At 51.7% G+C, this 18,829-nt stretch overlaps 1 protein-coding gene across 1 annotated transcript in view; it reads left to right on the top strand.

The window, feature by feature from the left end:
* Window positions 1–11,630: 11,630 nt before the first annotated feature.
* Window positions 11,631–18,829, top strand: part of Ppl (periplakin) — a 48,602-nt gene continuing 41,403 nt past the window's right edge. The window contains exon 1 of the mRNA XM_021185602.2: window positions 11,631–11,824. Coding sequence (XP_021041261.1) covers window positions 11,763–11,824 — 62 coding nt within the window. The 5' untranslated portion in view covers window positions 11,631–11,762. The remainder of the gene's footprint in view (window positions 11,825–18,829) is intronic.

Here is an 18,829-nt window from a genome sequence, read left to right as displayed (position 1 = left end):
GATTTCTGAGTTCGAGGCCAGCCTGGTCTACAAAGTGAGTTCCAGGACAGCCAGGGCTACACAGAGAAACCCTGTCTCGAAAAACAAAAACAAACAAAAAAAGAATTAGTGAGTTTAGGATTCAAGTGAGAGACCCGACCTAAAAATGTAAGAAGGAAAGCACTTGAAAAGACGCCTAGCTGGGTGTGGAGGTGCACGCCTTTAATCCCCTCACTCAGGAGAGCTCTGAGTTCCAGGACAGCCAGGGCTACACGGAGAAACCCTGTCTTAGAGTTACTACTTCTATGGTGAAACACCATGACCTAAAGCAAGTTGGGGAGGAAAGAGTTTGTTTGGCTTATACTTCCATATAGCTGTTCATCATTGAAGGAAGTCAGGACAGGAACTCAAGCAAGGCAGGAACCTGGAGGCAGGAGCTGAGGCCATGGAGGGGAGCTGCTTACTGACTTGCTCCCCATGGCTTGCTCAGCCTGCCTTTTTATAGCACTCAGGACCACCAGGCCAGAGATAGCACCACCCAGCATGGGCTGGGTCCTCCCCCATCAATCACTAACTAAGAAAATGCCTTACAGGCTTGTCTACGGCCTGATCTAGCAGGGGCATTTTCTTAATTAAGATCCCTCCTCTCAGATGACTTTAGCTTATGTTGAGTTGACATACAACTAGCCAGTAAGCCCTGTCTCAAAAACAAAAAGGAGAGTGGACACCTAACCTCCATATGCATTTGCACACGCAAGCATCTGCATACACAGAGGGGGGGGGGGGGAGAGAGAGAGAGAGAGAGAGAGAGAGAGAGAGAGAGAGAGAGAGAGAGTAAAATAAAATAGAACGTGAGAGTGCCCACTGCAGCCCACTGCAATACAGCAGCTCTCCATGCATTCAAAGACTGTGTAACCAGAGTGATGGCATGTCTTCACAATGCTCTCATTCTCAGAGCACTGTCTCTCTTCTCAGCCTGCCCCAGCCACCACACAGCCACCGCTTCTCACGGATATTGCATCTGTCCCTGAAGTCCTCCACCTGTGCTATCTCCAATTCTCAGCTCACAGCTCAGGGTCTCCTTGGGGACCCTCTAGGACCACCCAGGTCACAGTTGGGGTCCCTATGCACAGTTGTTCCGGTTGTAACCTGCACGTGTCACACAGTATTCCCAGTTACTTTGCAGCCTTGATTAGGCAGGAGCAGGGTCTAGAGGAGCCGATGCAGGAGCCTGCACAGTTGGACCCTGCCCACTCTGATCCCTGGCCTCCCTGAAGTCTGTTCATTCCCCAAAAGGCTTCTGGATTCCACCCAGAGTCACCTGTGAGTCAAAGGTCACCTAAAAGCAAGAAGACTTTAAGTAGTGGAGGAGCCTCTGTATGTGATGAGGGGGTGCACAAGGCTGGGTAGCTCTGTAGGCAGCATGGATGCTGTCATAGATCTAGCCCCCTGGGTGACTTCTGCCCCTCTGTTCACAGATGTGTGGCCATACCGTCCCCTCTTTCATTGTATTTCACTTTAAGATTTGTTTTTATTTTAAATTATGTACACACATGAGGGTGAATGCTGACAGAGCCAAAGACCCTGGATCCCCTGGAGCTGGAGTTAGAGGAGCCCCAGGAACTTCCTCTTTAGACAGTCTTGCTATACAACCAAGGCTAGCCTTGTTTTGTTTTATCTGTAGCTGGGAATGGACCCTAGGGCCTCCCTCCAGGTTGCTGGGCAAGTGTAGTGTCCCCAAGCACCCATCCTTCCTTTCTGTGACCGAGTCCTACTCCCCTGTGGACAGGCCACTTTCTACTCCCTTGTGGACAAGCATCTGGGCTTACAGTGTGGCTTTTATAGGTAGATAAAAGCATGTGAATGATGTCGAGATAATCCAGACTTGGACCCTAAGGAAAAGCCAGGCTGCATTCCATACTCCTATGCCCAGCCTCCTGAGCTTCCAGCAAGAGAGGTGTCCATCATGCCCAGCTTCTGGGTTTTGAAAACACCTCAAAAGGGACAGAGGCAGTGGGTGTTTTGGAAGTGTCTTTGCCCACACAGTGTCCCCTAAGGGTCCCAGTGGTCACTGGTTACCTGGCTACCCTCTAGGTGAATATATTGGAGCGTATCTATGGTGAGAGACAGGATGTAGAAAGGAGACCCTCCTTACTCCCTGCCTTCACCAAGGCCTTTTCCCTGCCTGTCCCCAGTGCTCCCGCTGGCCAGACAAAGGGTCCCTGCAGATTGTGGGAGGCACCCATGCTGGTTCCTGGACTGCTGTCATGCATAGCAAACTTGTGGCTTGAAACACAACACAAATTCCCATCTCACAACCCAAGAGGCCTGGAAGCTGAAATAGTCCCCACTGGGCTAAAGGTGGGTGTCAGCTAACCCATCCTTCTTCGAGCTCTGAAGGAAGCTGGTTTCTGGCCTCACCCAGACTCCAGGCCATCTGCAGAGAGAGGCTTCATGTGGGGAGGGAGCAAACAAATAGAGCATACATAGTGTGGTCTTGCTGAGGCAAAGGGAGAGCTAGGTGTGTGCTACTACACCCCCAGAACAGGAGCAAGACTCAGCCTGCCCTGGGGTCCCATCTCTCTATGATCCTAGATTGGACCACGGAGCCTGAAGAGAGAACATGGTAAGGGGAGGGGATTCTCTTCCTCTAGCCACTCCACGCCGTGAGCTCTCCAGGAAAGGAAAGAGACAACTAACTCCCTGTCTCTCTAGGTCAGTAGGGAAGGGGAGAGGTCTGGGCATGGCTTTCACCTCAGTGTCCCTAGCAAAGATGCTTCATTTAGTGCTGAGGGAGGCCAGGCAGGTGCCGGGCACATCTGGGCCCTGGGTTCAGAGACAGACAAGCCCGTTCTGTGGCACATCAGACTGCACTGAGCAATTGATAGGGACAATAAAAAGCAGGATGAAGGTGGACCCGAGGAGATGGTCCTGAGGNAGGAGAACACCCAAAGGGAGCCTAAGTGTGAGAGCACAGATCTTGGGGGTTGTCTGTTCTGCTTCTGCTTGCTGTGCTTAGGCTACTGGTGAACATGTGAGAAGGAAAGAAGGGAAGAGGAGGAGGGAAAAGGAGAGAAAGGAGGCTGGAGGAAGGAAGGAGGGGAGACCTAAGGGAAGATGAAGAGACTAGGAAGGGCCTGAGAACAGGGAGGAGGGAGTAAGAGCCTAAAGCAAGAAGAAAGGAGGAGAGGGCTGAGAGGAGGGAGGGAGGAGGGACATGGAGGAGGGCGGGTGGAGGAAGAGCCTGGGAGGAGGGAGAGAAGAGGAGAGGAGCTGGAAACCAGGAGGATGATGGGAAACCTAGAAGCAGGCAGTTTCTTGTAGGAAGCTGGAGATGAAGATGAGGGATGAAGTTCAGGCAAATGTCACACGGCCAACTTTTGTGGATGAAAGGGAAACTGAGGAGAGCCTGCAGCCAGAGGAAGGAGAGTGCCATGCCTGTAGTGTCACCCCCACAGGGCAGTCAAGGAAGCTGTGACAATGACAGGACAGAGGTCACTTGGGTCCTCACCCTCCCTGCAGAGTTCTGCCCACAGGCTTGGGCAGATCGTGGAGTGCCATGGGCCAAAACACTAGAGTCTCCCATGTCCACAGACTCTGAGGTCCTCGGTCCTCAGCTCCACCAACCCGATGACCCACTGGAGCTTCTCGATTAGACAACGCCCAGCACACAGCTGTTCACGTTTACACAATAGGAACCTTTGATTCTTCTACATAAGCAATATAAATGGCCAGACTGCCAGCCTCCTAGCTCGGCTGGGTGGCATGGGCCTATAATCAAAGCCATGTAGCCATGCTTGAGATTAAAGCAGGAGGATGAAAGTTCAAGGGCTATGGAGTGAGTTCAAATCCAGCCCGGGAAACTTAGTGAGAGCCTATCTCAAAATACAAATAGATAATAAGTAAATACATAAGTTTTCATTTTTTTAATGTTTATATATTTACTTATTTATTTTGAGACAGGGTCTCACTATATGGCTCTGGCTGTCCTGGAACTCACTACACAGGCTGGCCATGAACTCACAGAGATCCATCTGCCTCTGCCTCCCTAGTGCTAGGATTAAAGATATGGGCCACTATACCCAGCTATAAATAAATAAATATTTTTAAAAGGCTGAGGTGCAGCTCATAAGGATGCTTGTATTCATGCAGTCCTGTGCTCAGTCCTCAGAACTGGAAAGAAAAAATCCCAGCAGGGCCACCCCAGCATCTCCTCAGTAGGGAAGCCCCTGGACAGGGAACTCCTCACAGCAGCTCTTGGTCAGCTGTGGTCAGGAAAGGATGGGGTGGAGACCCAGGCTGGGAGGAGGGAGGTTTGTCCAAAGCAGGGTTTGATTCATCATCTGGGCCCTGGGCCCAGGCTGGGATTAAGTTTGAGTCTGTGAGAGGAGCAAATGGGAGCTTGGCCACTGGGTCCCGGGCTGGAATGTTTGAGCTCAGCGGAGAGGGGACAAAAGTCAGGGGGGACCTAATAGGCAGATCATGACAGATTGGCAGGCTTATTTTAGTTGCATCTACTCATACTTCATCACAGGCTTACTTGTGACGTGATGTCCCTCACATTCTCTGCCTGCAAACGTTCCTGCTGTGGAGGCTGCTCACCTGCTCCCTTAATGGCACTGGCTGGCACTTGAGCGCTTCTGCACCCTCTCTCTTCCTTTCCCCATCTCCCCCTCCCCTCCCCCTCCTCTTGCCTTCCTCTTCCCCTTCCCCCTTTCTCTCCTCCCCCACGCCTCCTCTCTCTCTTCCCTTTCCCCTCTTCTCTCCTCTTTTCTCTTTCTTTTTTTAAGTGATGGGCTGGGAACACCATAAAATATGGGCCATGCAAGCATGAGGACCTGATTTTAATAGGGCTGGGGCTGGAGATGGCTTAGCAGTTCAGAGCAATATGCCGCTCTTGCAAGGGACCCAGGTTCATTTCCCAGTACCCACGGGGCAGCTGGAAACTGATTGAGACCATTGTTCCGGAGATCGGTGCCCTCTCTTGCACTAGGCGCACATGCGGTACATATAAACACACAACAAACACTTGTTCACATAAACTGAAAATACAGCACATTTTTAAAATGGGGCTGGTGGGACACACTTGTAGTTCTGCTAGGAGGAAAGCTCTCTCCTGGGAGCTCTCTGGCTAGATAGTCTGACCGAATCACTCTAAACAGGTCAGAGTGAGAGACCCAATCTCAACAAAACAAAACAACCCCCCCCCAAAAAAATAAAAACAAAAAAAAATCAAACAAAGAAACAAACAAACAACAACAAAACCAAAAAACTCAGAAAGCAGGGACAGGCGGATTTCTGAGTTCGAAGCCAGGCTTATCTACAGAGTGAGTTCCAGGACAGCCAGGGCTACACAGAGAAACCCTGTCTCCAAAAAAACAAAAAACAAAAGCAAAGAAACAGCCAGGCATAGTGGCACACCCCTTTAATCCCAGCACTCGGGAGGCAGAGGCAGGCGGATTTCTGAGTTCGAGGCCAGCCTGGTCTACAAAGTGAGTTCCAGGACAGCCAGGGCTACACAGAGAAACCTTGTCCCAAAAAAACAAAACAAAACAAAACAAAAAAACAAACAAAGAAATAAAAGCTAACTGAACCAAGGGAGACAATGTCTGAGACCAACCCAGGTTACCTCCACATGCACACACACATGTGCACATGCACCCATGCATACATATGCACCCAAACACACCAGAATATCTAAATGCATAAACAGAGAGAAAAAACAATGTGACTGCCTGTCCCATCATCTCCTCACTCACTTGCTGTTGTAACTCCGGGGCTGGACGTACATCGGGTGCTACCTACAAGGACCACTGCACATGAGCAATGCACTAGGGCTCCTGGGTACTCTGCCCTTCACCAGCAACTGGGGGGGGGGAGCCTGGTTGCCATGGAAATGCCAGTAATGCAGGGGAATATGAGGGACCTAGGGTGCCTATAGTTGAGGTTCTTCCTCTCTACCCTCAGCTTCGAGTCTGACCCACAGTGTTCCAGCCACACACACACACACAAACACACATCACACACTCAGTAGTGTCTGTGTGCATTGTCCCTGTGTCTGCTGGGCTGCTCTGCTTGGGGAACTTGAACTTACTTCATCTCCTACCCTCACCCTGCTTCTCCACAGCAAGCCCTCTGAGGGCTCCACCCTGATATCACATACTGAGGAGCTGGCACTTCACTCGTCAAATAATATCTGCTCAATAAACACTGGATGGTGAGATGGGCTGGGGATGTAGCTCAATTGATAGAGCACTTACCTAACACTAAAACAAATCCTGGGTGCCATTGCTAGCACTACACAAAACAGGCGTGCTTTCAATGTTAGAAGGGAGAGGCAGGAGGATGGGAAATTCCAGGTCATCTTCAGCTGTAGAATACACTTGAGGCTAACCTGGCCTACAAAGTGAGCTTGAAGCCAACTGGGCTGCATGAGATTCTGCCTATAAATAAACAAGCCAAGACTGAATGGATGGATGGATGGATGGATGGATGGATGGATGGATGGATGGATAAAGAAACTGCTTCTCTTCCATCATAATTCTGACTCACGACACTAACTCTTGTCCAGTGCTCTGGGGATTTTCCCTGGGACCACACTCACTCACTCGGTGAGAGTACTGACCACACAGTCTTTGTCCAGCAAGTGGTTAATGCCGTGGGAACGAGGGCCTGGTCCAGCACACAGTCCTGAGTCTCCAGGGACTTGAGAGGCATGCCATGATCAAACAACTACAGCTGAGAAGCAAAGAGAGCAGTAGCCTGTCCTTCATTTCCTTCGGGGTCAGGCAGCTGTGTCAGATCGTTGCTGTGAGGATGGCTTTGCACTATCTGTCTTTGTTTTACGTCTCTTCGTTGAGTCCATGGAGTTTGTATCAGGGTGCTCCCATTTTGCAGTTATGAAAACCGGGGTTCAGAGAGTTGGAGATACTTGCTCAGGTTCACAACACAAGGAAACAAAAGAACTCAGACTGAACATCTCAGTTCCCAAGTTCTCATTTAACAGAGTGGGCCAACTACCTCCCCAAAGTCACCCAACCAGGGCCTGGCTAAGCAGGCTTTTGAAGTCAAAAGGGCTTCAAGCAAATACTTGGTTTGGTTTCTTGTTCTGCCCCTTTGTAGACTGACTCATCTATCACTTGGGCACTGAAGGGAACAAGGCTCTGACCTTCTGACCTGACCAGCCCCAGGGTCATTCACACCAGAGACACTTGCCCAAGAATGCGGCTGTACTGGTCTGCTCTGCATGAGCCTGGCACGGCCCAGAAGGGGAGGAGCAGGCAGCAGGCAGGAAGAAGCATGGGCGTGGACGGGAGGCTGGGCAGTCTGCCCTGCAGGGATACTGTGCCTGGTAGAGCCTGTTTAGCCCCACCTAGAACCATTCTGCCCTGATGGGGTGACTTCCTTGCAGAGAAGCTCTCATGGTGAATTTGAGAGGCCCAGGGATAGCCCTCCAGTGGAGTGTCTGAGCTCCAGGGTCACCAGTCTGTGGGATAGCCCTGCAGTGGGATGTCTGAGCTCCAGGGTCACCGATCTATGGCTAGGCCATATAGGGAGAGGGCCAGGGCCCTGAGAATCAGAGCAACTCAACTGAAGTGGGAGTTGTCTCCATATTTTGGCAGCATACGGGTGCATACCTGAGTGTAGGGAGGGTAGCAGGGAGTCATGGGAGCCTATCTTCCTGAAGTGACCACAGGGTGGGGTATCCATCAGACAGGGGGAGGCTGCCAGGGGCCCCAGTGGGTGAGGGCCTGAAGTGAATACTCCAGGGGTGACTCAGGAGCAGGAGGACTCAGTGAGTCACCTTGGACCCTCTTCTGTGCCTGTTTCCAGAGCTCAGCGTCCCCTCTTGCCAAGATGAACTATGGGGAGCTCCAGGGGCCCCAGCTCAGGGGGAGGTATGAGTCAGCCCATGTGAGCTGACTTTCCATCCCAAGAATTGTCCCGAAAGAAAAGTAAATAACTGTTACACAATAGAGGGCAAAGCTGAGCCAGCCCCCTCCTGTCCTGTGGGAGTCCCTCGGCACTGGCTGTCCCCCGTGTATTAGGTGAAACAGTCAGGGTGCTTAAGCCACCTGCAAGATCACACAGCCAGGACTCAGTCCCAGGCTAGCTTTGACCTGTGGCTTCCAGCTAGCCCCAAACCTCTTGCTTCAGAGCTCCTCTGGCTCTCACTGAAAAGCATTTCCATCTGGCTGTTGGATAGATGAGATGTTCCGTCTCAGTGGATAGAGTGTGGTGCTGATAAAATTCAGCCACAATCCCAGGAAAAGAAACATGAACGTAGGGCCTCACACGTGCCTGGCAAGCCAAACACCACTGAGCTCCACCCCCAGCTCTTTTAACTTTTGTTAAAGGAGACAGGGTCTTATTAAGTCACTTGGGCTAGACTTGATAAGTCACTTGGGCTAGCCTTGAACTTATTCTGGCGCTAAGGCAGGCCTTGAAGTTTTAATCCTCCTGCCTCAGCCTCAACTGAAGTGACAGGTCTATGCTACCATGCCTGGCAGGAATCTGTATGTAAGATTCCTTGGGTGATTGTGGAGTCATATAGGAGATGAGAGAGGGTCTAGCCCACAAGAGAATGGCCCTGGGCCTCCACGCTGGGAGAAGAAGGCTCCATCCTGGTCCTGTAAGCAGGGCCCTCTGTTCCCGGGTTGAGAGAATGCTGTTCTTCCTGTTTCAAACTGGTTCAAAGCGAGGGAGCCAGGAGTGTACATTCCTCTCCAACTTCTGGGGAAATGTTGAGCACAGAGAGGGTGTGGGTGACCCTTGCAACAATGAAACAGAGCCCTCTTTCCAGCTTTGGAAAGAGACAGGTATGGGAGGCCAAGGGTCACTGGTTGCTGGGCACTCACAGCCCTGCAGGTGCCGCCTCAATGATGTTCAACCATCCTGGAACAAGTACCTACGCAATCCTCCTGCTGGCCTCCCCGCCCCCGCCACAGCAGAGGGGATGAGTCACTCGGCAGAAGACAGCTTGGCAGTGCCGAACTAACTCCATCTGGCCCCCAGAGGATGTACGAGTGAGGGCAGATTCCCGGCCCCATCCTGCCTACCCACAGTTGTGTGTGGAACACATGTGCATACACACGTGCACATGTACCGATGCATGCACCCACAATTGCACCAGACCTGGGCTGACTATCTTAGAACATGGAGTGAGAACATGGGTGAGGGCCAAGTGGAATTCCTGCCCTAATCTGTTAATTCCCTCCAACACTCCTGGGCCGGGCCCAGCCGAGTCAGTGGGCACCAAGCCAGTTGCCCTGAGCCTGGGAGCGGATGCTACGGTAGGTAGAGATAGGGGTGTCCAGAGTTTGGGCTTTACAGCTGGTGGCCACAGACCAGTCAGGCCTGTGGCTTTCAGAATATGGCTCCCTTCCCACAAGAAAAGGCCAAGATATCAAGTGCCTCCTGAGCAGGGCAGCTGAGGGGCTTCACCTCACAGAGAGCACTTGGACCCTAAGATTCTGTCAGTGTGGCTATCCTGCAATGCCCAGAGCTGACTGACCTGGAGCTCCTGATCCAGGCCACTTCCCCAACACCACTTCACAGCCACCCCGGAGTTGCTGAGAGAAGGATCTAAGTGTTTGCAGTTTTAGAGCTGTCCCCAGCATCCAATGAGCCTGTAGCAAAGGACACATCCCTGTTGTCACTGAGCTCTGTCTAATCACAATGGGGCTGTGGTAGAGGCTCACTAGGAAAGATCTCATCCCATGGTGATGACTCTGCCTTTTATATCCACTTCACAGATGGGAAAAACTGAGGCCAGAGAAGCAAAAGGACTCACTGTCCCCCCACAGTTGAAATGAGACTAAGTAAAGATCCAAACACCAGTCTATCCTGGCTACCCACCCCCCTTCCTCAGTGAAGAGTCTCATTCTTCCTCAGCGGGTCAAGGCTAACAGTTTCTCATGGATCCTTCCAGAAGCCTTCGATGTATACAAAGCATATGGTACAGGTATTCCTGTCCACCAACTCTTGGGCACTGAACACCTTTTCTTAACCTCCAAAGTTATTTACACTTTATTTATTTATTTATTTATTTAGGTTTTTCGAGACAGGGTTTCTCTGTATAGCTGTTGCTGTCCTGAAACTCACTTTGTAGACCAGGCTGGCCTCGAACTCAGAAATCTGCCTGCCTCTGCCTCCTAGGTGCTGGAATTATAGGCGTGCGCCACCACTGCCCAGTCATTTACATTTTATAACATATATATATATATATATATACACACATATATATACATATATATACATGTATATATATATACATATATATGTGTATGTGTGTGTGTGCGTGGTGTGCGTGTGTGTGTGTGTGTGTGTGTGTGTGGTGTGTGCATGGTGTGTGCACATGAGAGTGGGCAACTGGAGAGCCCAAAGGAAGTCATTGAATCCCCTGGTGCTACATCTGCCTAACGGGTTCTGGGAACTAACAGGGCCCTCTCAAGAACAGTGTGCTCTCTTAGCTACTGAGCCCCCCAGCCCTGAACACCAACCTCCTTATTCTAATCTGTGGGACAGAGACTGGAGTCAGACAGCTGAGCTTGGATCCCCAGTCTCTTGACAGTGTGAGCAAGTCCCACAGTGGCTGTCCCTTTCCACTCTCAAGATCTCATCTCCCCTACTTGAACTGTAAGCCCTTTGGCTGTCTCCAGAATCTCTGCAGCTCGCCTCTCCCCGATGAGCTCCCACCCACCCCCACCCCAGGGTGGCACTGAGTCCTCTCGGCGTCTCTCTTTCACTCTAGCTCCTACCCAGACTGTTTTCCATTAGCCAACAAAACCAGGGCTGCGTCCCTTACGGCAGTTCGTGAGCGTGAGATGCGGGTACAGATCTGAATGGGTAAAGCTCCACATTTCCCACAGCCCCTAGCCCAGCCTCACTCCAGGACATGCGGGCAGGATTATACAACATTGCTGTTCTCAGCCAGAACTGAAGTTTCTATGATCCACCATTAAGTCTCTATCATGCCAGGCCCGGGGTTATGAACGTTTCAAGGGATATTTATGTCCTCCCTGGCTCTTTTCCTGCCTGTTGGAGTCGCCACTGTGCCAAGCTCTTTGGTGAATTAGCTACAGGAATCTCCTATAGCCCTTCTGGATGTGGGTCGTCGTTAATCTTCTCTTGGTCAAGGAGGAAACTGAGGCAGTAAGTAAAACAACTCTCAGAGAAGTCCTAACTGACCATAGGTGGCCACAAGAATCCAATTCAGTAGCGTGCTATGGCTGTGGCCATCGCCAGTCCCGCTGAGTGTGATTTGTTGACATTGCAGGGAGCAAAGACCCCATTTCCACCTCGGGTCTCCCACACCTGTCTGAGGTTCCACCTGTGGCTCATCACAAGAGGAGTGTCATGGTGTTTTGGGATTGCCCAGGTAAACCCTTCAGCCAGAGGGCGCGCCAGGCTCTATGTGCACGATGGGCGCGGCCTAGCGCAGGTGGCCTGGCCGTCCAGGTTCTGGCGACAGGCTGCGCAGCCTCTGCAGCACCAGGCAACAGGGGCGGTGTCCAGCGGGGACCCAGGGAGCGCGTCCGAAGCCCCGCCTGCAAGGTAAGCGCCACCTTCCCGGGGTGCGGCAGGCAAGCAAGTGGCCGGCGATCGCCCCGCCCTGTTCCTGTAGTGACCCAGAGCCGCGGCCCTCCGCACACGGGGCTCTGCGCGCCGCTGCCGCTGCCGCTGCCGCCTCCGCCCCTGCCTTTCACCTGCGCCCGCTGCCCGCTTTCGGTGCGCGCCGGGCCCGTCGCCGCGTTCCAGGTCCCTCTGTCCCAAGCGCCACCATGCACTCGCTCTTCAGGAAAAGAAACAAAGGCAAATACAGCCCAACGGTGCAGACGCGGAGGTGAGGGGTCGTCCTGGGTTAGGATGAGGGAGACCTAGGGCTGAGCCAGGAGTGGGGATGCGTGGGCAGGCTCCGCGGAGGTTCCTCTGTAACTGGAAAGTTCTGCCCTGCTGGGAAGGGGCACCAAGAGTGACAGGAGGAACTCTAGAGCCCCATGATGCGCTACTTTGGGGGCCTAGATGGTGGGGACTTGAGTAAGGAGTACAAGCTGTGGGGTTGTCCTGAAGCTGGAATCTCGGTCACGAAACGTTGTGTTTCCACCCTGGGACTCGGAAAATAAGTTGTGTGTAGGGAGATCTCCTGCGGGAATTGTAGACCGTGGAGGTGCTTCTGCTGGCGTTGGGCTGCGAGATCTGGTGGCTCCGAGGGTGAGCCACCTGTCCCCGGCTGCACCTGCCTGCCAGCGCTGGAGCACTCGGAGGCCGCAGTGGGTCCTGGGGCCCCGGGGGGCATGCTAAGGCAATCTCAGGCTCTCTAGACTCCCGCTCGGCCCGGCTGGGTGGGGACAGACCAATTTCTCACTGCGTGATTTCTCAGGGGTGTGGCTCCTGGCGCTTCCCCACCCCCCTATCCCCGAAACTGGCCGCGTCTGCGATCTCTGAGTTCTCAGGGCCGCCCGAGAAGCGAATGACATGTCTTGATGTGTCTGGATGGAGAGACAGCCCACGTCGGTTTTGATAAGCCTAATGTATTCATTCGGTTAATAACCGGTTTGGGGGGAGACTGGTGATGTTGCTGAGATTGAGGGAGGGGTAGAATTCGTCCCTCTGCCTTGGCACCCCTCTAGAGGAAGTGGGGGTGGTCCCTCCAAATAACTTTAGGCAGATGAGAAGTGGCAAGCGTTACTGCTCACCTGGCTCAGCACCTAGCTGGGCTCCTCCACTGGCCCATGAACAGTTCCTCCCCACTCCCCAGATTCCAGATGGAGGCAAGACAAGAGATTCTGGGCCCGGAGCTTTCCCACTGGCTGTTGTTCTGCCTTTCAACCCAGACCCACCTACTGAGGCAGGTGCACTGGGCACTGCAGCCTGGAGTGTATCCTGAGTATTTTTATGTTTTCTGAAAGTCTGCTTTCCTGTCCCGCTGACAGGGCTGTTTGATGCTCAGTGTAGTTTCTTCCCTTGTTTTGCGGTCCCCTCCCCTCTCATTTCTTCTCCTCATCAACCCTGTCTTTCAGTCTTTCACAACCCAGAGGCTGGGCAGGGCCCTTCGTACTGTTCCTCTGTGGCTGATCCAGCTGGCTGTCAGAGCCAGTTGGGGTCCTATCCAGTCCTTGGGCTGCTCTCTTGAGTATTGCACAATCGGACACACTCTGTGCCAGCCCCACAAGGGGTCAGGCCCCTGTGGTCCTCACCAGGAGGAGAGTCACACATCCCAGGAGCTGGGCCAAGTCCCACCCCTACACTGTAGCCCTCCAGCCTGGAGTGCCTGGGCTTGGACCTAACAGCAAAGGCATGGGAGCCCAGAAGGGAAGGGAAAAAGGATCTCCATCCTTCTCAGCCACAGGGACTCTGAGAACCTGTTGGTTAGGTACCAGAGTCCTACCTGCCTCCTGGTCTAGGCTTTAGTCCTTGGCTGGCAGCTTTTGACAGCTTTGGCCATGCACCTCTTGTGGTCACCCAGCCCTGAGACCAGACACTTCTCTTCATGGTTTTCCACGGTACCATGAATCAGGGTACCCACTGTCCCCACCCCCTGGCTGGAGGACTAGCTCCTACTAAATTGTGGGGTAGAGAATCCTAGTGCTTATTCTCTCTCTCTCTCTCTCTCTCTCTCTCTCTCTCTCTCTCTCTCTCTCTCTCTCTCTCTCTCTCTCTCGACAGGCTTTTGCTGTGTAGCTCAGGTTTGCCTTGAAACCACTGTATAACTCAACCTAGCCTTAAACTCCATCCTCCTGCCTCAGTCTCCTCAGAGCTGGGGATTACAAGAAACTCGGCAGTACTGGCTCATGCCCGGCCAGCCTTGTAGCAAGCAGTGTGTGTGTGTGTGTGTGTGTGTGTGTGTGTGTGTATTCTTACTGTTCTCAATTATAATTACTGGCCATAGGGAGTGCCCCCATAGTTATCCCTGCATTCTGAGGGAAAGAGACAGTAGGAGAAGATGGGGAGGAACTCAGGTCCAGGGAACAGAAGCCTTGCTGCTCATCCTGGTTTTGGTGCAAAGCTCTGAGCCTCAGTTTCCCTGCCTGCTAAGTATTTTAGTAGAATAAAGGGCTGGGAAAGCAAAGTCTCGGTGTACCAGAAGTATCCAAACAAGAGTTATTAGTGCCTTCCCAAGCTCAGGAGACCCAGCAGCCCTGAGTCAGGACCTTTATGCTCAGGCAGCCAAGGGCTTGGACAACACAAATCCCTGTCAGAGAACAGAGGTGCTCCTCCCTATTTGTCTGCCTTTTAGCAGATGACATGGGTTGAGGGGTTCTGGGCAGGGTGTGAACCCTGATGCTCCTGTCACCCTGGTTCCTAATGACAGGTGTGGAAGTTAGTGTTCACACCTGAGCTAATGACAGGGTCAGGCTTGCTGGTGCAGGTCACTGCGGATAGCATCTAGACTAAGAGGAAGGTACTGTAGAGTACAAGCTCACACTCCGTTGGCTGTGCAACTTTAGTGGGGGTTCTTGACCTCTCTGAGCCACTTTCTCACCTGGAATGGGGATAACAGAGTGTCTGCCTGTGATTTGGCTAAGGAAGAAATGAAATAACCCAGAGAAAAAGGTGAGAATCAGAGGGACCATCAACACGTGAGGGTGGTGATGGTGGTGGTGGTGATGATGATGATGAAGATGAAGAAGAATATACAAATGCAGGGGTGTGTGGCTAGGATATAGATCAGTTGGTAGAGTACTTGTCGGCATCCATGAAGCCCTGGGTTTGATTCATAGAACTATGTACAAACAGGCATGGTGGCACATGCCTGTCATTCCAGCGCTTGGGATGTGAAGGCAGGAGGGTGAGAAGTTCATGGCCATTCCTGCTTACGCAGGGGGATTGAAGCCAGCCTAAGCTTCATGAGACCCTGTGTGAACACAAACATATGAGTGCAGAGGAGCCACTATAATCCCAGGAACAAACCAGGATACACCGGTGGGCGGAGCAACACTGAGGGAGGAGACCTTGACAATTGTTGGCATCACGCAGGAGGTCAAGCTTGAACACAGCTATGACCATGTGACTGGTGGGTCAGAATGGGCCTCCAGCCCACCCACTCTGTGTTCTGGAATGGTGTCCATGAGGCTGTCAGGTCAGAGTGCATCAGGAAAGCCTTCCTAGGAGAGGTGTCTGAGTGAAGCATTTAAGATCTGACTTTGGGGTCACACTGAATCCAAAGACAAATGCTTGACCTTGATGAGTGATCTCCGTGAGTTCCAGACTAGCCAGGGCTACATCACAGAAAGATTCTGTCTAAAGAACTAAATAGAACTGATCTCACATGACCAACTCCAGTCGTGCCGCCCCTCCACACCCACACCCCCACAGCCTGACCAGCACAGCCTTTCCCAGCCCCATCCAGTCTGCTTGCAAGAAAGCTGTCTTAGTTACTCACTGTGTGGCAAAACGCCTGACAGACACTACTTAAGGGAGGAGGATTTCCCTCACAGTTCTAAGATACACTGTCTGTAGGGAGACAATGGCAGCCAGAGTGTGAGGCTGATGGACACCCTGCACCTGAGTGTGCAGAGACAGATGGATGCTAGTGCTCAGCTAGCTTTCTCCTTATTCTTCAGTCAAGGACCCCACCCCATAAATACAGTGCTAATTAGATTCAGTCTAGAAACTCCTTGCTAGGTGTGCCCAAAAGTTTGTCTCCAAAATGATGCTAGGTCTTATCAAGTTTATAATCAAGAGTACTATTACGAATGGCCCTGGCCCAGTGAGAGGAGCCTGTGTGTAAGGAGAGGACTAGCAAGAAGAACGTCTTGGGGCACCCTGACCACCTTGGTCTCTAAGAGTAGTGTTTGATAACCACTAGTCATGAGTTCAAGTGCAGTGTGCCTCTCCTGAGCTGTTTGCCCTTGTGGAGATCACCTCGGATCTAGGAACCTGGTTTATCATCTGAGTAACAGGAGCAGGGTTACAGCCCCCTCTCGGACCAACTGCTGGTGGATCAGCAAAGTGATGGCATGACAGGCCCAGCTCTGGCTCAGTCTCAGAGTGGGTAGCCATCACACACTGCTAAGACGGGCATGGTCCTAAGTCTAGAAGCCTGCCGGGCAGCAGACTCAAGTAGGCTGTGCACACACCCACTGATGCATAGCAGCCAGAAGGAGAATGACTTAAGGGAGGGCCTGTCAGCAAAACATAAGAACCTGGGTGTCTTGGGCACAGTAAACAGCCTGCCACATCCCTGCACCTGCCAAAGAAGGGCTACATGGCTGGAATATGGTAAGGTGTCAGTCTGACCCACCACATGGGCTGGGTCCCATTTCCCAGAGGCGAACACTGAGGCTGAATGTAAATGAACACCCTGGGCTCACAAGAGGCTTCTACTGGGGCACAGGGATTCTAGAAGAGGAATCCCTCCCCCATGCCTGAGAATAATGGCAGTCTAGTCCAGAGACTCTCCAGTCATGTGACTGAATGTTGACCCCAGGGCTTCAGACTCTGCCACTACCCCTGTCCCATTTTTAACATAATTACTTAAGTATCTATTTATTTGTAGGGTTGTGGGGGAGTGTATTTTGGCAGAGTCTCAACTTACTATATAGCCTAAGGTGTCTGTGAACTCACCATATATCCCAGGCTGGCTTCAACTCTGTAACCCAGACTGACCCTCAATTAACTACATAGCCCAGGTTAGCTTTGAACTCCTGAGTTCTCCTGCCTGAGCTTCCCACGTGTTGAGATTACCTTTAAGAGCCACTACATCCTAGTCTGACCAGCTCTCTGCAAAACATGTTGGCCGATGAAGAGATCTAGGACAGAGTTGGGCTCAGCCTACGGGAAGCACTGCTAAAGACCCAGACACTGTCAAGGACCAGCAGAGACAGACAGACAGACAGACAGACAGACAGACAGACAGACAGATATGAGAGAGAGAGAGAGAGAGAGAGAGAGAGAGAGAGAGAGAGAGAGAGAGAAACATGGCTCAGCTAATACCCTAGCAATGTTAGCTACTACCCAAAGCTGACGGGATGGGAATCAGACACTGCCAGGGTACAACAAGCCCCTGTAGGCAGTGTGGGACCTCCCTGGCTCATCTGTGCCCTCCTGCCTGCCTCAGCCTGTCTGGGCAGCCAGAAGAGGGAACTGGCCTCGGGGCTTTGTTCTTTCTGCTGTTTTAGTCACAGCTTTCCAAGTCTGAGAGGCCTTCTGTTGCCCTGTCCTCTCTTAAATGGGTCCTCATTGCTGCCTCCAGAACTCACTCACAGCTCAAAAGGTACTCTTGGGGCCTGGATGCCTGCAGCTGGCCCTTGGCCATTCCTGTTTGAACCCAACAGATGGTACATCTCCCTGCTGCAGACATGGCCACTGCCGCATGTGATAATGATGTTCCAACGGTTTGACTTTTCTGGGACAGTGGCAAATACCACCCTGCACAGGGTGAGTGCCTATCCTGTCTCCACGTTGCTCCCAGCCAGCCATGAGGCTTTTGGCTAGGCTGTGCCTCTTGCCTGAAGTGCCCTTTCCCTTCTCCCTGATTTACTTGGGTTCCCAGGAGGAGCCCTCACAGGCCTCTATACTGGAACACAACCATCCGCACATTGTCTCAAGTAAGTCAGTCTTATCTTGGTGTCGTTTGGATTTGTGTGGTAGCCCACTGGATCATGAATATAAGAATAGGAGCAGCCATCAGATCCGAAGCCAGGGATACTGGAAATCCTGAGCAGTGTGTCTCCCCTCATCTAGTCTCTGATCTTCACTAGGGAAGGGGCAGAGTAAAGGACAGGGTAACAGTGAAGGGTACTAGGTACTGAAATATAAGAAGGAGGGAGAGATGGGAGCATCTAAGCAGAGCCCAAGAGCTGTCAGATGATGGACTGATAAAGATCAATTCAGACCAGATTTTAAGAAGCACCTTGTATCCTCACAGGGATACAATTTGCTGAGCTTGCAAAGCAAGTGGATGAAAGGTGAGAGAGAATGTTAATAGGTTTAGAAATGCACAAACAGCAGCCAGGTGTGGTGATGCAGGCCTGCATTCCCAGCACTGGGGAGGCTAAGGCAGGAAGATTGTGAGCTCAGGGCTAATCTAAGCCACATAATGAGACCTTATCTCAAAACAAAGGCAGCTATCAACAGCAATGAAGATGAAAAAGACAAAAAGCAATTTTATTGCTAACATTTGAATGTAGACAAACAGATGTATCAAAAATATAAACGTGGGCTAGTGAAATGGCTCAGCAGTTAAGTCACTGTTGCTACTACAGAAGACCTGGGTCCAGTTCTTAGCACCCACGGCTTCACAACCTTCACAACTCCAGTTCCAGGGGGTCCAATACCCTTCTCTGACCTCCGTAAGCACCAGGCACCCTTGTAGTGTATAGAGGTACATGTAGGCAAAACAGCCACACACAGAGAAATAATAAAATTATATACTCTTGAGAGGGGGACTGGAAAATGATTGATATAAATGATTTGATTTCTTTTTAAGGAGAATCTGTGAATGTGACCGTGAAAGGACACCCACTCAGTCCTGGTGGCAGACACAGGGGTGACTACTTCTTTTTGCTACTATTCTGCTGGCTCAGCTGGGTCGTGGTGACTTAACTCTAACTCAGAGTGACATCCGAATGGCCAGAGGCACCATAGTCAGCTTGAGCCTTGTAAATACCATAGGAACCTTCAAGACTAGATTCGTGACATGACCTTTGTGTGTCTGTAATGAGAACTGGAGGCCTGGAAGCCAGGAGTGGTGGCCTTTCCTGGCCAGAAACAGTTCCGGCCTTAAAAACAGAGCAGGAATTATTGCCCCAGCAACCCACACAGTGTAGGGTTGACTTCCCCAGGATTAATAACTGGGTGTGGGGGAACTGACTGTCTAATTACCACAGAAGTTTCTAGTAGGGAA

The sequence above is a fragment of the Mus caroli genome, chromosome 16 (genome assembly GCF_900094665.2).
Source record: "Mus caroli chromosome 16, CAROLI_EIJ_v1.1, whole genome shotgun sequence".
NCBI lineage: Eukaryota > Metazoa > Chordata > Mammalia > Rodentia > Muridae > Mus > Mus caroli.
The sequence above is the reverse complement of the archived record's forward strand: the minus strand, read 5'-3'. Positions and strand labels throughout refer to the sequence as shown.